The following is a 20,641-nucleotide window of genomic DNA, read 5'->3' as shown; positions in this document are numbered from 1 at the left end:
GGGAAGGGAAGGGAAGGGAAGGAAGGGAAGGGAAGGGAAGGGAAGGGGAGAAAGAGAGAAGAGAATCAGACTTAAATTGGGAGGATGGACCCATTCAGTTCCATGAAGTTGAGGGGGAAACCATGTCTCATTTCTCTCTGTATCTTCCATACCGAGTACTGAATAAATCATTGAATGGAAAGTTCCTAACATAAATGCATAGTGGGGTAATTATACTTTTTCCCTGTAAAGTGGAGTGTCTTTAGTTAAACTCTATGCTAGTTCCATGTTAGCAATTACACTCACTTTTATATATGTCAACCTTTATTTCTTATGACAGTTCAATTGCACCAACCTGAGGGGTGAGAACAACAGGGAGTTGGGTGGGTTTGTTTTTTTGTTTCTTTGTCCTGTTCCCTCCATCATTTCTGCATTTCTATCAGGATGACCCAAACATGGAGTAGCCATTTGAAAGTAATTGACATTGACAAATATTAATATGAGTAATATGAGTAAGATCAATTTTAGGTTTGGCAGTTATCATGACTTGGGTTTTTAGAGCTACCGATATTTATATTCAAGAAACATGTAAAGCCCAGCTGGCGTGGCTCAGTGGTTGGGCATCAACCTATAAACCAGGAGTCCACGGTTTGAGTTCCAGTCAGGGCTCATACCCGGGTTGTGGGCTCCATTCCCAGTAGGGGTCATGCAGGAGGCATCTGATCAATGATTCCCATCATTGATGTTTCTATCTCTCTCTCCCTCTCTCTTCCTCTATGAAATCAATAAAAATATATATTTCTTAAATGTAAAGATTTAAATCTACCCGTGATCTTTTAAAATATGAATCCAATCATTCCCATCCCTTTGCCTCTAAGAAATAATAAAATCCTTAACCCAGTGGTTCTCAACCTTCCTAATGCCGCAACCCTTTAATACAGTTCCTCATGTTGTGGTGACCCTCAACCATAAAATTATTTTTATTGCTACTTCATAACTGTAATTTTGCTACAGTTATGAATTATAATGTAAACATCTGATATGCAGGATGTATTTAGGCGACCCTGTGAAAGGGTCGTTCGACCCCCAAAGGGGTCGAGACCCACAGGTTGAGAACCACTGCAAGTTCCTTCATTCTCAGTTTTATCTCCAGGTCCAAGAGCAGGATCCTAGTGATATTCATCTGTGCAAGGTCACTGCCTACCACAGACACTGCTTCCTAAAGGTACTCAATGAATATTTGTTGTCAAAGGAGTGAAATTTATGACAAATCAAGGCATCATTAAATATCTATAATAATAAAAGCATAATATGCCAATTAGACCAGACAGCCGAACAAACTTCAGGACGTCCTTCCAGATGACCTTCTGGACGAAGCCAGGGCTGCAAGGGCCGAGCTCCTTGCATGAATTTCATGCATTGGGACTCTAGTAAATCATATAATGTCATATCTACATTTAACCATATGTGTTGCTTAATTATGAGAATTTTAAGACCAGCTCACATGGTTTGAATTTAGGCATTTCAAAAACCAATGACTATATGAAAATAAATAAAAGCTTCTAATATATAGGGGGAAACCTGAGAGATAAGCTTATTTACATAATAATGAGGAAAATAAAAGAATAATTTTTAAACTAAACATAAAAAGTTAAACATAAATTAGATAGAAATAATACTTAGATCATGTGTTCAATTAAAACAATAGTTAAAAATATGGTCTAATTTTTAAATGTCAAATTCACAGATAGAATGCATAATATAAAAATTCTAATCAAGGTAAGTGTTTTAGGAACTATATTAAAACACAGTTTAAATAGCAAAATAGAATTCAGATTAGTGTTCAGTAAAATAATTTCAAGTATGTAAAGACTGTCTGTACATAATATAATTTTAGAAATTAGTGTAAATCTTCCTAAATTCTCAATAATTAAGCATGTTTTAAATGTCTTTGTGTTGAAATGTTCTATAAATACACTACCAGTAAAGCATTTTAAAGTCATACCTGCAAAAGAGTTGTTCTATGGAACCTCAGTGCCCCCTTCTGGTGAATTTTAGCGAAGCATCCTGAACAGTAATCCTCTCCACACTCAAGACATACCTTAAAAAAGATATTTAATTAAAAAAAAACAAAACAAAAACACAATCTTATAATATGACTTTGATAAAATGTTTGTGTAAAGATGTTATTTCTATTATATTAATTTCTTCCGTTACATACTTATAGTGAAGTCCAAGGAAACTGGGACAACCATTTGTCCCAGTTAAGATTTAATTCAGAAAAACTAATTTGTAAACAAATTACTCTCATATCAAAATAACTATACTAGCTAGAATGTTTTATATGTGTGTTAGATGAATGTATGTATGTAACCCTTTTTAATAAATCATAAAACAGTAGGCAGCATCAGGTCAAACTTCTTGACCTGGTAAAAACTACACAGCACCATCTCTGGGTGAAGACCATTCCAATGTTAGTTCTTTTATCTTTCTGTATGGATTAACAGGGTACACTTAGTACCTGTTTCAGACGGTATGCATACAATTTGCCTCTAAAAGGCCCCATGCACTTCCTTGAATGTACTCTTTCACTGATGCTTCTCCAAATATGGTTTTAAAAGTATTTTTAGAAGATTCCTCAAACAAAATTATTTTTTAAAATATGGATAGAACTGCCTCAAAATGTCAGCAACGTTTATGACTGGTGAAATGATTATGGACAAGGATACATTTATCTTTCAAATTCTTTACATATTGAAATGTAATTTTTAAGTTTAGGGATAAATTGAAAAATGTGAGGTACTTGTATCTATAATGGTACCAAGCAAGACTGAAAGTGAAAAGAAAATGGAATTTTTACTGCAATTGAAAGTACTACCATGCAATTGTACAATCATTTCAACACTCTTACCACTATGACAAAAAGCAGTGAAAATGGCTAGAATCCCTCATTTCCTTGAGTCGGCCCAGGTTAAGAACTACTGGTAGTGCAAATAAGAAATTATGACAAGATGGTTCCAGAAATTATGTCAAGGAGCTCACTTTCCGTTTGACTCTCTTTCATTCCCTCCCTTTATGGTGCCCTCCACCATTCTCCCCCTCCTTGCTCTTTCCCTTATCAGGGAACTGTAAGCCTAAAGCATTTGGGGCAGATTGGGGAGAGGTTGACCAAGCTCTTCTGCCTTGTTCTGGCCAATGGTGGGCTGAAATGTGCAATATAGTGATGCTTCTCAAACTGTAACGAGCCCATGGATCACCTGGGATTTTGTTGCAATGCAGACTCTGGTTCAGGAATTCTGAAATGCCACCTGAGATGCTGTATCCTAACAGGCTCCCAGGTGATACCAAGCTCTCAGCTGTATGCACTGAGTAATAAGACACTAGAATGTATAAAACATAGGAAAGTAGACTAAGCTCTTATTAAAAATTCAATAGACACTTTATGTCCATTTTTTAAAAATTGTATTATAAGTCCCCATATGATGACATAGTTACCTACAATAATGTAGACAGATTTATCAGATATAAAATGACTAGGCCAACACTACAAAAAGGTTAAAAGAGTAAGAAATATGTAACTATAATGAAACTAAAAAGAAAGGCTAGAATCAAAGAACAATATTCACAATGTTTAGTGAGCATTTACTCACTGTTCTAAGGGCTTTACATGTTTCATCTCATTTAATCCTCACAACAACTCTCTAAAGTGACAATGACCATTGTATCTCCAATGTGAAGGTGATTAATAACACAATGATTAAGAATTTGTCAAGTAGCATAATTAATAGAGCCAGAATTTCAACCCCACATTCTGGCTCAAAGCTTAGGCTTTTAGGCACAGCCCACCTTACTAATCATTAAGTCAATTATTATCATTAATTGCAATACTAATCATTTATTTATTTAAAAAACGATAAAACCTGCAATCAAATAAAAGCCAATATTTTTAAATGTCTGCATGTTCAGACAATGTGAATACTTAATGCCACAGATCTGAGCATTTAAAATAGCTAAGACGGAAACTTTTAAATTATGATAATTTTTTTAAAGTTCATGAAATTGACACCAATGAAAAGTTAGAGAGCTGTCAGAAAGCATTATTTTGGGGGCTTTTTTTAAGTTCACTTTAGAACTTTTAAGGAAAGAAAGAATAAATGTCATTGGGGGGAGGGAGGAAGACTTGCACATAAATGTACACAGCAGCCATAGACGTAATGGGGGAAAAAAAAAACAGAAGCAACCTAAATGTCATTCAACATGGGAACAAACAAATAAATCTTGGTATATCTATACCATGGAATACTAGTCAGTAATACAAATGAACAAACTACTGATAAATGTAACATGAATGAATCTCCACATGGAGCAAAACTTACACACACAAAAAAATATTTATATACACAGGGGTGAGCAAGAGTAGGTTAATAATAATAAATAAATATATAATAATACAAGAATAAACTCTGTGTTTTATTTACTCACACCTGTAAACCTCCTTAGCCCACCCCTGTGTATATACCTTATAATTCCATTTACATGAAGTTCAAGAACAGGCACTACTAAGTGTAAGGTGCTAAAAGTCACAACAGTGGTTGCCTTTGCGGTGGGTATGAACTGGAAAAGGCAAAGGAAACCTGCGAAGGTATTCTGTTATCTTGCTGGGATTGCGGGCATTTATAGGAAGGCATCTAGGTACACATTTAAGATCTTTCCACTTCACAGTAAGTAAAATATACCTCAATTAAAAGAGAGGAAGAGAGAGAGAGAGAACGAGAGGAGAGAATATGATGACAGCAAGTTAACAAACTCTTCAAGTGTTAACCAGAAGGGGCACAGAGGGAAATGTGGGGGTCAAAGGAAGGTGTCTGCTGCAGTTTGGTTTGGGTTGTAGGTGGGAGATACTGTAGTGTGTGTGTGTGTGTGTGTGTGTGTGTGTGTGTGTGTCTGAGTGTGTGTGTGTGTGTGTGTGTGTGTGAGTGAGTGTGTGTGTGTGTGTGTGTGTGTGTTCGCGTGAGCACGCGCTGAACCAAGGCAGAGAGGGCAAGTTCAAGTAGTGCCTCACCCGGGAGTGAGAGGCGTCCTCTCAGTGCCGTGTGGGCCTTCCCCAGCAGCAGGCACACTCATCCTAAGGGGCACAGCGTGCACACTTCACAGTAAGAGTCACGGAGGGAAAGTATGTCACTACCACAGCAGGGCAAGTATCTGAGACCACGTGTAAGTTCTATTCCCGTATCTCAGTAGAGTGTGCGTACCAGCAGAGCGGCTTTGTTCTCACACTGTCCACAAACCTTCCCTCTTATCTTGGGCTTCTCTCTTTCAGAAAAATTTGCCATTTGATAATTAAGAGCTTGTCTCACTGGCTCTGAAAGAAAAAAAAAGTCAGATTAATCACTTTCCAATATGATGTTTAGATTTCTGAATGACCAAGTAATTAATGAAACTGTGCATATTTCTAAGTTATCAAATACTGTTTAAATACTAGTTGGCCAATAAGCATGGCATGTAGCCAAGCCTAATCCTCCCAGTAGGCTGAGGAGCCCACAGTCCCCTTCCTGTGACCGTAGGGCCACACATATTCACCCATATCCACTCTGCTTAAAATTCACTTAAACTGGGCATGTACAATTATAGAATGTAGTGAGTGTGAAAAACTATGTTCTTGCCCGACCGGTGTGGCTCCGTGGTTGAGCGTAGACCTATGAACCAGGAGGGCACGGTTCAATTCCAGGTCAGGGCACATGCCTGAGTTGCAGGCTTGATCCCAGTGTGGGGCGTGCAGGAGGCAGCCAATCAATGATTTTCTCTCATCATTGATTGTTTCTCTCTCTCTCCCTCTCCTTTCCTCTCTGAAATCAATAAAAATATATATATTTTAAAAACACACACTAAAAGAACTATGCTCTTGATAGAATACCTGTGGCATTCTGTCACAGCTCCAGATCAAACTGAAGCCCACACAGAACTTCTATACTAAACGTTATACATTTCTAGAACTTGTTCTGCCAAATCATCTTAGCCATTCAAATCAAATGTGTTTGTCCTCTATTAAAAAGTCTTATTTTATTTGGAATTATTATATATTCAATATTGATTTAGGTTTTGTTGTCAAAATATATTAAAATATAAATGAATTTTTCAATATTACCTTAATTTCCTAGAGTAAATTTTAATTTATAATTTATACTGCCAAATTATTATCCTAGTTAAAAGATTACATTAATAAACTTTAAGGACCAGTGCTATGAAAGTCCTCACTATGAAAAATGCTATATTATAATCATATTCTAAGTTGATATTCTTTGTAAATAAACTAATCCCCCCTCCACTACAAACAAGCATATGTAAAATATATTTTGAGTATCAAAGATAGAGAGTCATCATTTGAGGGCTTGGACTCTTTATACTGCATAAACAATTCTAGCACTTTAATTTTCTATGTAATTCAAATGTAAAAGAAATTATATCTGTAGCAACTAATAATACAATGGTAAACTGTTTACCTTGAAGCTTCTCCTTCAGTAATTTTAATCTCACTTTTCCAGGAGAATGCTATATCAATGAAATAGATACTATTTGTTAGGTATACATTCTCTTATTCAAAGAAAGTTTAAGTCATTACCAAAAATACCAGAAAGTTACAAAATTTTGTGCATCTTGAACAAAACAAATGTTTTGAAAGAATAATATAAAATTAATAGATCCTCATTAAAGCATAAGTAGACCTTGTAATTAAGTTGATACAAATTTATAAAAAAAGAAAATAAATTTTGGAAATACATAAAAACAGTATTTTAAAACACCATAAATTATTAATGAGACTAAATTATCTTATGTTAAACAAATATCATTATATATCATCAATGATTTTACGAAAGCACTACTATTCAAATATTATAAAAGCTTTTCTAGCTCTGATCTTTCTAAAAGACACAAAGTCTAATATTTGCATAGACTGGATCTAAACTGAATTATGACTGAGCTACTCTGCTTATATACTGTAGGAGCCAATATTATTATCTTATTTGACCAATTTAGAGAACCACATATTTAAGCATCATAGACAACCTCCAAATCTATTATTTGTGATCCTTGACTTTCCCAATTGTAGAAAAAAAAAGGGTAAATAAGACTAACTGCTAGGTATTTCAGATGAATATTCTTTTAAAATCCTGGGATCTTAAGACTTAAATATATAACACAGACTGGCCAATTGCACATACTTGCCTTGGTCATTAAAACAAACATTGGAAGTACACAGGTAAACATGGAGGAGCGTGCACAGCTACACAGACAGTGTCAGTTCATGCCTACTCTTCAATTTGCAATTTGCAAACTTAATTGCCCAATTTGTACATGAGAATATGGGAAGAATGGTTGCCTCTATGTCGATGGCTGTACCAACCAACCACAGTCATGTGAAAATTTAGGCCTAATTATTCTCAGTGAAGCTAGTGGTTTTGCTTCAAAAGGGCATTTGTGTGTTTTTTTGTTTGTTATTTTTTTTAAAAAATATATTTTATTGATTTTTTACAGAGAGGAAGGGAGAGAGAGAGAGAGAGTCAGAAACATCGATGAGAGAGAAACATCGATTAGCTGCCTCCTGCACATCTCCCACTGGGGATGTGCCCGCAACCCAGGTACATGCCCTTGACCGGAATCGAACCCGGGACCTTTCAGTCCGCAGGCCGATGCTCCATCCACTGAGCCAAACCGGTTTTGGCAAGGGCATTTGTTATTTATGTTCTTTAAGTAGTTACTCAGATGCTATGTATCAACACAGCAAAAAAGAAAATGGGATTGAAATAATCAATTCTTAGTGAATACAACTTTTATTTTTAAACTTGTAATATTATAAACGTTACAGATAAATTAATCTCAGGTTTATAACCAAAGTATCCAATATTTCTACCTTAATGATATGTCTGAATTGTAACATGATCAATGTGGTTACAGGCTACCCGGGCAGAGGATTTGCTAAAGCAAGCCGAAGCTATTATTAGGGATATTTTATCCTTTGTTTTTAGTATGGTAAACAATATTTTTCTGCTCTATAATATTGTCATACTAATCTCAAATGACTCAAAGTGAATAAAAAATATTTCAATGAAATATTTTTCTAGCTGCTATTTGTAGGCAAATAGAATTTCCTTCTAGGATTGATTTTTTTAAAATATATTTTTATTGATTTTAGAGAGAGAGGGAGAGAAACATTGTTGTGGGAGAGAAATGTCGATCGTTTGCTTCCTGTATGCACCCCAACTGGGGATGGAACCCACAACCTGGGCATTTCCCCTGACTGAGAATCAAATTGGCGACCTTTTTGTGCATGGGGTGATGCTCTACCAACTGAGCCACATTGGCCAGGGCTTCCTAAGTCTGGTTTTTATCTATTTGAGGAAGCATTGAGGGTGGAGTAGGGCTGGACTAGCGATACACACACACACACACACACACACACACACACACACATGCATGCATATATGCACACGCATGCACATAACTATATGTATATGCATATATATGTATATCTAAACAACTGAAATTCAATACACTAAAGTCTATGCCTTATTAACCCACTTACCTTCCACCAGCAGATGTTGAAGGGGTGCCGTCAGGGATCAGGGCAGTTTAGTGGCTCTACCACACAGACATGCCAGTTGGGCAATTGGGGTCAGACTGTGCTGTCATCAATGGCCTCCCTGGCATTCGCAGATGCCTCCAAACTCCCTTCAATGCCCTCATCTGCCATGCTGGGCCCACAATCCTCCCACAAGCCACCTTTACAAATATTCTTAATCCAATTAGCTAATTGACCTTTGCCATTCTCTACTGTTTGTCCTTCTAGGCTCCTCTGCTATTCCATGGAGCCCTTATGAGAGAGTCATTTAACTATCTTATGCTTAAATCTTTCAAAAAATCTCTCTTCCAAAAGTTCACATTATCTGGACTCACCTTTCCTCTGACACAACCTCCTCCACAGAACTTTCTGGAGGAACTAGGTCCATTTCTACTCCCTTTCACTCACCAGAAGAAAAGTGTTTTTTTTTCCCTGTTTGCTCCTTAGTGCTGTCATCATTCTGCCTCTACTAAAAGTTCTCCCCACCCACTTACTGCCTTTATTAATATCTAGGATCTACGTCCACCAGAACATCAGCACTCTGCCCAGTATTTCTCTCCATCATATTTCTGGGTGATGATCGGGGAGACTATAATATCCATGTTCAACTGACATCCTAAAGCTGAAACCCTCCAACATACTGACAAGCATGGGCATCTAAATGTCTCTTTGACCATTATGACCAAACCTTGAACCTAAGTGGCAATCCCTATGGCTGATCCTTCAAACTCACGAGTTCCGCAGTGCTAACCATGATCACCTTACCTCCTTCCTCTTAACCCCCATACCTGCCTACCGCAGTGATGACATAATACTAATTGGGTCCCTTATAAATCCATGCTGAACAACCCCAGTGAGCTCTTATGGCTCTTCAGCAATCCATGTATTCATTTGCTGCTAATCCTCAATCAAGATTCCCACAGTGGATACTCCAAACCTTCTCCATTCCAAAAAATTAAGTTCACCCCATTTTCCTTCCTTAATCTGAGCAGATGGTCTTACCTTCAAAGTTACTAAGAATGCTGAGGTCTTCCCAGGCAGAATGTTCCACAGCTTCCTCTGCCTCACCCCCTTGTCAAACAAAACCTCTAAAATGTTACCTTTACTGCCACCTGTTTGCCCTTCCATCTTTCTGGTCTCAGAAAAAAATGCATTCTTCTTCGCTTGGTTGAGTTCTCCCTACTGAGCTGCCTCTTCAAAGATGACACCCCCAGAAACTGGCACTTCCCTCCTTTGCATCTTTAATCTTTACTCCATTTTGCGAATCCATCTCTCAACTACAAACTAACTCATCTCTACATCGAATAATGACCCAATCATCAAACCAAATGCAGTGTTTCTAGAAATTCTCATTCCCCATAAATAGACATTTTAATGTGGTTTTCAGTTGATGTTACAATTGGTTTCACACCTAGTATCTCACACATTGCTAAAGACTCTGCAAAGTAATTAACAAGTATCATTATGCATGTTTACAAACATAGTGACAAAAACTCAGAAAGGTCAAACGACTTGCCTGAAAATCACAAAGCTAAATGAAATGAGTGAGGAATTTAGTCTAAACGGGGTTTCTTGATGTTGGCCAAAATAATTCTTTGCTAAGAGAGCTGTCCTATACTGTAGGATGTATAGCAGCACTCCTGGCCTGTAGCCATTACATACCATTAGCAAAACAAACAAACAAACAAAACTCTCATTAGTGAAATCAAATGTCTCCAAACATTGTCAGTGTCTCCTGGGTGAGGGGGAGAAACTCTGGCCTAAAACTAGACTCAAAACTTTTCCACTACACAATGTATCAGACAAGGTTGACTTCTCCATATTTTCTAAAAACACCCTCCTTCACTTTCCCCTTCTATGAAATTACATTATATTTATTCTACTCCCACCATTCTTTCTCTTCTCAGGCTCCCTACAATGCAGAGCCGGCGAATTATCTTAGAGCCAGCCTGCAAGCCTGCCTTTCAAATCCTGGCCCTGATGCTTGACCTTGAGCAAGTTACTCATTTGATGTTAAATTACTTCATCTGTGGAACTAGAAAACTAACCGGTACCTTTTAAGAGTGATATAAGCACTTAATGAGATAAAACAGACAAAGCAGCTAAACTGTTGACTGGTGTAAAACAGACAGCGAGTAAATATTCAAGTTCCCTTTGCCTCCATATACCTGGAGTTTTACCCTTCACACCTGCCCCTCCTGAGCTTTATCCGTTATACCTTTGTTCTGCTTTTTATAGATTCTTAGGAAGCACATTTACTCTCACAGCTCAGCTTCTACGAACACATGAGAATTCAAATAAAAACTCTAAATCTTGTCCTAGCCGGTTTTGTTCAGTGTTTAGCAGTGGTTCTCACCCTTCCTAATGCCGTGACCCTTTAATACAGTTCCTCATGTTGTGGTGACCCCCAACCATAAAATTATTTTCGTTGCTACTTCTTAACTGTAATTTTGCTACTGTTATGAATAGTAATGTAAATATCTGATATGCAGGATGTATTTAGGCGACCTCTGTGAAAGGGTCGTTCGACCCCCAAAGGGGTCACGACCCACAGGTTGAGAACCACTGGGAGCATCAGCCTGTGGACTGAAGGGTCAAGGGTTTGATTCTGGTCAAGCCCCAGTTGGGGCGGGAAGCAACCAATCAGTGTGTCTCTCTCACATCAATGTTTCCCTCTCTCTCTCTGTCTTTCCCCCTCCTTTCCACTCTCTCTAAAAATCAATGGAAAAAATATCCTAAATCAAATAAAAACACTAAATCTCTGAAATTTGTTAAAAGGGTTGAACTTAAATGTTCTCACCAAAAAGAAAGAGAGAGAGAGAAATACGTGAGGTGATAGATTATTAATTAATTCAGCATGGCGGGGGGTACTTTTACAACATATATGTATATTGAATAATCATATTGTACACTTTAGATATGTTACAATTTTGTCATTATACTTCAATAAAGCTGGGGGAAAGGAAGGAAGGAGGAGAGAGAGGGAGAGAAGAAGTTCTAAATCAATATCCCAGAACTCTTTTTCTAACTTCTTTCTTTATTCTATCTCCTAAGGCTGCAATATCAATTATATATTTGATTTCTTCCTTTCCTTTCTCACGGCTTTTTTAGTTCCATATATCCTTTGTAATTCTTCTGCTACATTTTAAGTTAGACTCTTCTCAGCAGAATCTCTAGATTCTTTTAAAGATCTCTCTGCCTCTTTAACCATTGGCCTCCAAAGTAGCATGTATGCACATCTGAGGGAGCTCAGGAATAGAGCAGAGAAAACCAAAGAAAGATCTATTTATGTTCATATTATCCTTGATTAATATCCATATTGTAATTTATAATACACAAGATATATTAATATACAAGTATATGTATGTGTATATATACATATATGCACATATATATACATATATGTAATTGAATTCTATTTATAAATAAAGAGTTCATGGGCACAAAGCTGTGCTCAAAATATATTCTTTATTAATGTAATGCATGATCAAAATAGTTTGGATATCATTTGCTCTATATTTATAAACTTAAAATGCACTGGATATCTGAACAAAATGAACCATCATAAAGCATCACCTTAATCTTGCTATCCTCCTGCTCCAAAGCTGTCAGGGAATTCCATTCATCCAATGAAAAAAATCAAGAAGCCTGAGTCTGTTATTTAAGGCTTTCCCTCCTGTCCTAGCTCACCTGATATTCTCACCTTCTACAGCACCCAACCCCCCAAGCTTTCATCCTTCAACTCAATTATGAAGATTATGGGGACTAGCATTATGATTTATTCATCACTGTTTTCTTACACACATCTAGTAGACGTTCCAATATTTGCAGAACTAAACTATTATTTCTCAAGCACAGATGGCTATACACTAAATAGTTATGGCAAAAATTACATACTGATGTTTTCTATAAATATTTTATATGTCATTGTCTTCCACATTAGATGAGGATCTCCTGGAGAACAAGGATAATTCACTCCATGACAAAGAAGGCACTTACTAAATAAATACTAAAGAATAGCCTGGCCTAGTGTGACTCAGTGGTTGAACATTGACCTAGGAACCAGGAGGTAACAGTTAGATTCCTGGTCAGGGCACATGCCTGGTTTTAGGCTCGATTCCAGTAGGGGGCATGCAGGAGGTAACCAATCAATGAATCTCTCTCATCGTTGACGTTTCTATCTCTTTCCCCCTTTCCCTTCCTCTCTGAAATCAATAAAATATATTTTAAGAATAAAAATAAATACTAAAGAATGAATTAGATAAGAATCACAGAGTCAGCATTTTTAATACATTATATTTGCAATAGCATCCAAAACATGGAATACTATATCTCAGAAAGATAATAAAAAATGGAAGGTGGGTTATCAACTTTTAATCCAAAAATTAAAGAAACATATTTCAGAAATATAAAATGCTTTTTCAAAGCCAAAAAGTTTAGAAGCACCAAGCAACATGTTTGTAGATGCCAACAGCCCAATGAAAGTTTAATAACAAGTATATCAAAATAAAAGCTATATAAGTTAAAACTCACAAAGTCATGGATCTTGTACTAAAGAATACAGAAGCAAAACAGTTTTCTTTATAGAAAGGCTTTAATCATACATATAATACAATCTACACTAGTAAAAGAGAAACATGGTAATTGGCGTACGACCGCTACCCTTTTCATTGGCTAATCAGCGAGATACGCAAATTAACTGTCAGCCAAGATGGTGGCTGGCAGCCAGGCAGCTTGAAACTAACATGAGGTTTGCTTGCCTCAGTGATGGAGGATCGTTGGAGGAAACCAATGATCCCCGCCTGTGGCTGCAGGCCTCTGAGCGGGCAGTTTAAGAAACATTGTAACAAATACCGCCGGACTTCAGCCAGCAGATTCACAACATTGTAAGCAAAGGCCAGAAACCTACTTTCAGCCGCGGAGGCCTAAGAGCTGGAGCCAAGCCTCAAGGTAAAGCTGGCCCAGAATAAAAAAAAAAGAAAAAGAAAAAAAGGAGCGGTTGGGAACTTCAGTCAGTCCCAGCCTGAAAACAGCCCTCAGCCCCTCACCCAGACTGGCCAGGCACCCCAGTGGAGACCCCCACCCTGATCCAGGACACCCTTCAGGGCAAACCAGCCGGCCCCACCCATGCACCAGGCCTCTACCCTATATAGTAAAAGGGTAATATGCCTCCCGGCACCAGGATCAGCGTGACAGGGGGCAGCGCCCAAACTCCCTGATCACCCTGCGGCTCTGTGTGTGACAGAGGGTGGGGCCCCAACCCCCTGAGCAGCCATGCTCTGTGCCTGATAGGGGGGAGCTCCCCAAGCCCCCCGCCCCCCACGGGCCCTGCTCTGTGTGTGATGGGGTAGAGCCATAACCTCCCCATCGGCCCTGCCCTGAGTGTGAGAGTGGCAGCGCCCCAACCCCCTGATCAGCCCTGCTCTGTGTGTGACAGGGGCAGCGCCCCAACCCCCTGATTGGCCCTGCTCTGTGTGTGACAGGGGGTGGCGCCACAACCTCCCCATCGACCCTGCCTTGAGTGTGACAGGGGACGGTGCCCCAACCCCCCAATTGGCCCTACCCTGAGCATGACTGAGGGTGGCATCATAACCTCCCAATCTGCCCTGCTCTGTGCATGACGGGGCAGCGCCCCAACTCCCCAATCGGCCCTGCTCTGAACCCGACCAGGGGCTGCACCTAGGGATTGGGCCTGCCCTCTGCCACCCGGGAGCAGGCCTAAGCCAGCAGGTCGTTATTTCCCGAGGGGTCCCAGACTGGGAGAGGGCACAGGCCAGGCTGAGGGACCCCCCTCCCCCCCAAGTGCACAAATTTTTGTGCACCGGGCCTCTAGTGTTATTTTATAATACACTAGAGGCCTGGTGCATGAAATCCATGAGCAGGTACAATCCCTAGGCCTGGCCTGCGATCAAGGCATCTTCCCTGGCTGCCGGCAGCTGGCCCGCCACCTGCCACCACCCACCTCTGGGTCCACATTCACCATCTTGTACCTGAGGTGGGCCCGGCCCAGGATATACTTCAAGCCTGTGTAGGAGGCTGTGATCCCCCCAGTGGAGACCTGTTCACAGGAGGTGCTTTTGTGTGGAATTTCTTTCATAGTAAGGGATGGGGTGTGGGCCCAATGCCCGAGAGAGTTCCAGGGGGCCAGTGGCGCTATCATGGTCATTCTGGTTACACCTGAACATTCACTGTGTTTAATCACTGGAGGATTCTACTTGCAGGGTCCTGGGGCACGACAACCCATCCCACAAAAAGGTGTCATTAGCCCTGACCGGTTTGGCTCAGTGGATAGAGCGTCGGCCTGCAGACTGAATGGTCCAAGGTTCGATTCCGGCCAAGGGCAAGTACCTTGGTTGCGGGCACATCCCCAGTGGAAGGTGTGCAGGAGGCAGCTGATCGATGTTTCTCTCTTGTCAATGTTTCTAACTCTCTATCCCTCTCCCTTCCTCTCTGTAAAAAATCAATAAAATATATTTTAAAAAGAAAAAGGTGTCATTAGATTTGAGGTTGCATCACCACTGAGGAGGGTAAGATCAGGTGCTTTAAGCAGAGAACACGGAATTCTGAACAGGGTTAGAATTCAGCAGCATCAGGAGACAGGTTCCTCAACAACCCACCTAACCAATGCCTGTTACCTTGCTAAAGGCTTCTCCCTCCCCTTCAGAGAGCAGGTGGGGAGGAGTGAGGAGCAACTGTCTGCAGCTGTGGGCAAACCTGTGCCTTGACTGCAGGAAAGGATACCAGCTGGCCAGGGAAAGAATGCCAGCTGGCCATGGGAAGGGACCAAGAGGTTGGCCATTCCCGCCAGCTTGCTGGTCCCACCCCCACGCCACTACCTTCTCCCAGGCGATTGGAGCCTGCCAGCCAGGGGAAGGGACTGAGGTTGGCCAGCAGGCCCAAATAGGACAATTAGGGCCTGCAGGCTGGGGGGTAGCTCCTGTGTTGAGCGTCTGCCCCCTGGTGGTCAGTGTGCATCATAGCGACTGGTCATTCCACTGTTCAGTAGATTTGCATATTACCTTTTTATTATATAGGATAGTAAAGATCAAGTAATTCTATAGCTGGGAAACCTGTAAGTAGTTTTCCCTTGGGTATCTTCACATATACAATCAACAGGATATGGGTAATAATTATTACTTAAGCAGAACATCAACATATTAAGCAAATGTGATATAATGAAAAGGCAGAAAAAAATCTGTCCCTTTGTTACATCAAATAACCTGCATATAGGACCACATAGTTCTATTTCACATACTTGAAACCAGAACTGAACTGAATGAGAAAAATTAGTTTAAAAAAATTCAACTTAAAGTGACTTTCTAAAAATCAACTTGTAGATGGAAAACAAAAACATATCTGAATATGAAAGTTCTATATAACCTATAAAAAATTAATCAAAATCCAATAACATGCAGTTGTTAAAACAAGAACAGTAAGTTCTCAAGTATGGAGAGGAATGCAAGACCCGAAAACATAATTTATATATATTAGTGCTTAGCAAACTGCTTGAGAATCAAATAGTATTTTCTTACCTTAATAACATTTCTTTTATTTTGTGACAGTATATGTGACTGATTACCCAATTTTCCCACTTTTCCAGATTTCCAGTGATAGTCACTTGACCTTCAATACATATAAACAGAAAATAAAATGTAATAACTAAACACATTTCTCCTTTTAATGAAAACAAATATATTTTTCCTATTTCAGGAAATGGAAATTCAGTTTTTAGCATGCAACAGACCACCACAAAATGAAAATGAAATATCAATAATGCCACAGCATCCTCAGTAATTCTGAAATATAGCTCTACCATATTTGGAACTTTTGAGATAAAATGAATAAAAGTGAAATGTCCAGAGAGATGAAGTATTCCATTTTTTTTGGACATTATAATGACTATAGATAGCTTGACTGATTTATAGGAAATTTTACAGATTGTCATGCAATTTTAAAAGCTAAGGGTTCACACATGTAAAGAGGAAAAGGAAGTAAAACAATAATAAAAAATATTCAGCAGATCTACTAAGTGATTAATTCCTTATTAAAACTTAAAATGAGCTCCCACAGTGAAAGGTAACAGAGAGTACAAAGAAGGCAAACTGTTTGCTCTACAGTTTAGTTTTCAAAGTATCTTTGAGACTCACATTTTTTTTAAGTCAACAGAGCAGGGAGTTCAATTCCCACTTAAAAAGTAATGAGACAAAATCTTGCGCAAGGTCACAGACAATGAATAAGAAAGCCAGATGAGAACACTGGGCTTCTAACTTCCTAACCGGTAAGTGGCACATTCTCATTCTGGTGGCAACATTTACTATCCATGTAACCTCAGTAAAGCATTTAATTCTTCTGAAAACTCAGTCAAGCTTCAGAACAATTTTAAAAATATCTAGAAAAGGTTCCTCGGCTAAATAAAACAGACTCTTGGGGGCTGATTACAGAAGCTTTCATTCACAGACACATTTGTGAACCACTGAGAAGTCCAAAGCAGTGAAGTTTCAAAAAATAAAACTGGTAATTGGATCATTAAGAGAAGAGCAGCAAGATACACAATAAGCTTTGTCAGCTGGGGTGACATACACTATTGAGATGCCTTGTTTAAACCTATGTTCTGGTCATTAGAAAGGGTGTGTGCAGGTGTCATCAATATTTTTCAAAGAGATAGACATAAAGATAAATTCTACTGAAACTATAATAAACATTTGAATTTTCTTTTAATAAAATTTCAGTTAAAGCATACTGGTTTAAAATATTTCAAACATACTCATGGTCTTGAATAATTCTTATATATGTATGTACATGTAAACACCTGCCCCCCAAAGTTTTTTAATAAATAATAATGGCTCTAAACATAAACTAGCAATTTCCTATTGATGGCAATTTTAGGGGAGCAAAGGGAAAGTTCTGTATTAATGTCCTGAAAATTCCAGACTATAACTGATTCAGAAGAAAAATAGGAGAGAAATAAGAACATGCGAGAGTAAATAAGGTCCAGAAGATACAAAAGTAATGGTGATTTCAAAAAGCAGCATGTCTTATATAAGAAACACAAATAGAAAAAAAAAAAAACAGGGGAAATTCAATATTGCTTGATCATCAGGAAAAGCCAGAAATTATTCATTCAGGACAGATCTTTATTGGAATGACAAGAGTACATAAAATAGTTCTTCACATAATTCAGTTTATTCCTCTGAAATTATCTAAAAATGTCACCTACTCTCTTTCTTCTTTGTCTTTGCTCCTTGTTGATTGGAACTCTTGTAGTTTCTTTTCCATCTCATGGTTCTCCAACTCTAACTGCACTTTCTCCATCTTCAGTTCTCGGACATTTCTGAATAAGATTTAAAGGCAGAATGTTCATTTGGGATAAAACAACAAAATCAAAGCTACGTAATTTTATATCAACTTTTTCTTTTAAGCAAAATTATGAGTAATAAATAGTGACAAAGCATGTTAACTACTTTCTTTGTTCTTTAAAATATGGTTTCTAAAGTTAGCATTTACTTTCTATTTAAGCAGGTATTTCTGCAAATCTTAGACTTTTATATTTCCCATTGCATTGCTAGAGGTTTTAAATCATAATTCACTTTATATATGAGCTATGCCTTTATATATGAACAAATATCTATGGTACACAATAGAAAACAAAGGAAAATTATTTTTAAATTTTATACTGTCTTTTCTCTAAGGATTCAAGTGTTTTTGAAGCACAGTGTTTAAAATAAGCACTTTTTCTATGTAAACAGAATACATACTTTTGCTAAATTTTCAGTAAATTTCTATCTTTACGTCATATATATATATGTATATATATATATATTAAAAAAATTAAATATGAAAAAAAAAGAACAGAGCCTGCTTGGAGAAAGCACCTATTAGGCTTTTGGTAGAGGACCCATCGAAAAGGTTAAATGGGAACTGAGACAAGCACCACCAACTGTTTCCTCTGAAGAAAAACAATAAGAAGATAAATTTTTAAACAAGAGCCCCCTTATAGATTTGATAATAATATCTGAAGCCCACCAAGCTTTTGACATAGCCATTTCCTTCATTTTCATTCTATTCTCTAGTCAGCATGTCATTGGCTCTTCCATGGGTCTAAGCTAACCTCGTTGTCTATCTTTTATTACCTATGATGAGTGTAAATCTCTATTTTCTGTATTACATGAGTGGCTTACTATAATCATGTAGCATAGGCACCCACACATGCTATCACAAGAAACCAAAATAAGAATAATGAAAATCAGAAAAGAGAACTAATTTATAGAGATGGTGAGGAGTCCCAAGGAGCAAGGGAGCCAAAGGTATGTCCCCAAATGAACACAATCCAGGGAGATATATAAAAAGTGACAAGAGGAAAAGGCTGTCCAGAGGGTTTAGGGAAGGTGGCAAAGATACTGAGGGAAAGGCTTGTTTTCATTATATCTGCTCTACAAGGCGTAATTCAGCCCCTACTATATACCACACACTCACTGAATTAGGAATAGAATATGAGACCCAATGGAGCTTCTAGTATAGAGAGGAACACAGACAAGCATGAGTGTAGTTGAGATACAGTGTGATGGTGAGCTCACTGGAGGTGTACAGGGAGGTACCTGAGCATATCGAAAGGGCACATATCCAGCCCCTGGAACTGTAGGAACAATTTTGTTTACTAACATCCTCTACAAGGTACCTGAGGACAGATTATGGCTTCCTACTTTTGTTTCCACCATTCCTAGAACTCTGAATAAATGTTTGTTGAATGAATGTTTATAAGTATGTACACACAGACTTGGAACATATCACTAAAATCAAATGCACATCCCCTTCTCTTTCAGCAGAATAAAGGGCAATTGGTAATACCAGCAATCGCATACCTCCCCTCCCCACCAAAAAATAAATAAAAAATGTGAATCCTTATCATGATAACGCCATAAATTTGTATCACATTTTCTAGTTACACAATACTTTTACAGTAAAGGGAGAATTAGGAAAGCTCTGAAGACATTGAATACCATAGGACCATTGATCTGGATTAGGGAACTCAGAAACTAAAATTAAAAACCCACAGTCTGTTCCCAACCTATGCTAGCTGGCTCTTGGTGATATTGGAGAGGAAGATCTTGGTTATTTTCAGGGACTCTAGATGATCTCAAAGGCAAACAGGATACTGAACTTCTGGCATCCCTGCCATGTCATGAAATTCCCAGGATACCCAGAGCTGCTTGGCTGTGGCTGAATGAACCTACCAGGCAATCTAGGACAGAAGGTATTCTTCCTGAGAAACATGAATTCAACATAGCATCTTTTAACCATGCAAAGTGTTCAATTAGTGAGGACTTCCTTTTTCCTGTTAAAAGGTCAATCACCCTAATAGTCTCCTTAATTTTTAGTTTCTTTCAGTTTTTCTCAGAGAAATATCTTTTTTATTTTATTTTATATAAGTGTCACAAAAATAATTGTAACTTTCTGCTATAGTTTTAATAGTTAGTAAGCACAACTTTCATTTAGAATGTTTCCCTTCTATTCCTGTGGCATAAATATTTTATTCCTTACTTTTTAAACTATTTTCAGGCCAACTCTCTTATAGATGAACATAAAAGCTGTGAAAAAATACAGATAAGAATTCACAAATTTAGAGTTCAACTCTAAACAGCCTTATGTAAAAATGCTTTCAGTTAAAATATACAAAAACTTTAGAATTATTTCTCCCTAAGTAAATATGTACGCACTTACTTATATTTTAGCTTCACAGAATGTCCAGGTTTTCCCCATGGAAGAACTACAAAGTCTTTGCTGTTCATGATAACTGTCTTAATATTTTCTAGAAATTATTGTTATTTGTGGAAATTTCTGAAAAGGCAACAAAGACAAAAGCATTATGTCAGCGGTAAAGAGGTTAGCTTACAAATTTGAAACTATATATAACTCAGAAACTGTTAGGAGGGAACAGCCTAAATCAAAGGTTAAACAACAAAAAAATATTATATGTGGTAAATTATTATAATTTATATACATTTACATACCAATAAAGTCATAAATACAACATTTCTGATGGAAATA

The 20,641-nt window shown here is 38.1% G+C and overlaps 1 protein-coding gene across 2 annotated transcripts in view; it reads right to left on the bottom strand.

Annotated features, from left to right (window-relative positions):
- Positions 1 to 20,425, bottom strand: part of ZBBX (zinc finger B-box domain containing) — a 102,462-nt gene extending 82,037 nt beyond the window's left edge. For both annotated transcript variants that reach the window (XM_036351937.1, XM_036351938.1), the window contains exons 1-6: positions 20,315 to 20,425; positions 17,814 to 17,927; positions 16,129 to 16,219; positions 6,480 to 6,528; positions 5,232 to 5,341; positions 1,985 to 2,080 (exon numbers count right to left, since the gene is read on the bottom strand). In XM_036351937.1, the coding sequence (XP_036207830.1) occupies positions 1,985 to 2,080; positions 5,232 to 5,341; positions 6,480 to 6,528; positions 16,129 to 16,219; positions 17,814 to 17,927; positions 20,315 to 20,382 (528 nt within the window). In that variant the 5' untranslated portion in view covers positions 20,383 to 20,425. The remainder of the gene's footprint in view (positions 1 to 1,984; positions 2,081 to 5,231; positions 5,342 to 6,479; positions 6,529 to 16,128; positions 16,220 to 17,813; positions 17,928 to 20,314) is intronic.
- Between the last annotated feature and the right edge of the window lie 216 nt (positions 20,426 to 20,641).

Source organism: Myotis myotis, unplaced genomic scaffold (assembly GCF_014108235.1).
Source record: "Myotis myotis isolate mMyoMyo1 unplaced genomic scaffold, mMyoMyo1.p scaffold_m19_p_2, whole genome shotgun sequence".
NCBI classification, from domain to species: domain Eukaryota; kingdom Metazoa; phylum Chordata; class Mammalia; order Chiroptera; family Vespertilionidae; genus Myotis; species Myotis myotis.
This window is presented reverse-complemented; position numbering and strand designations above follow the sequence as displayed.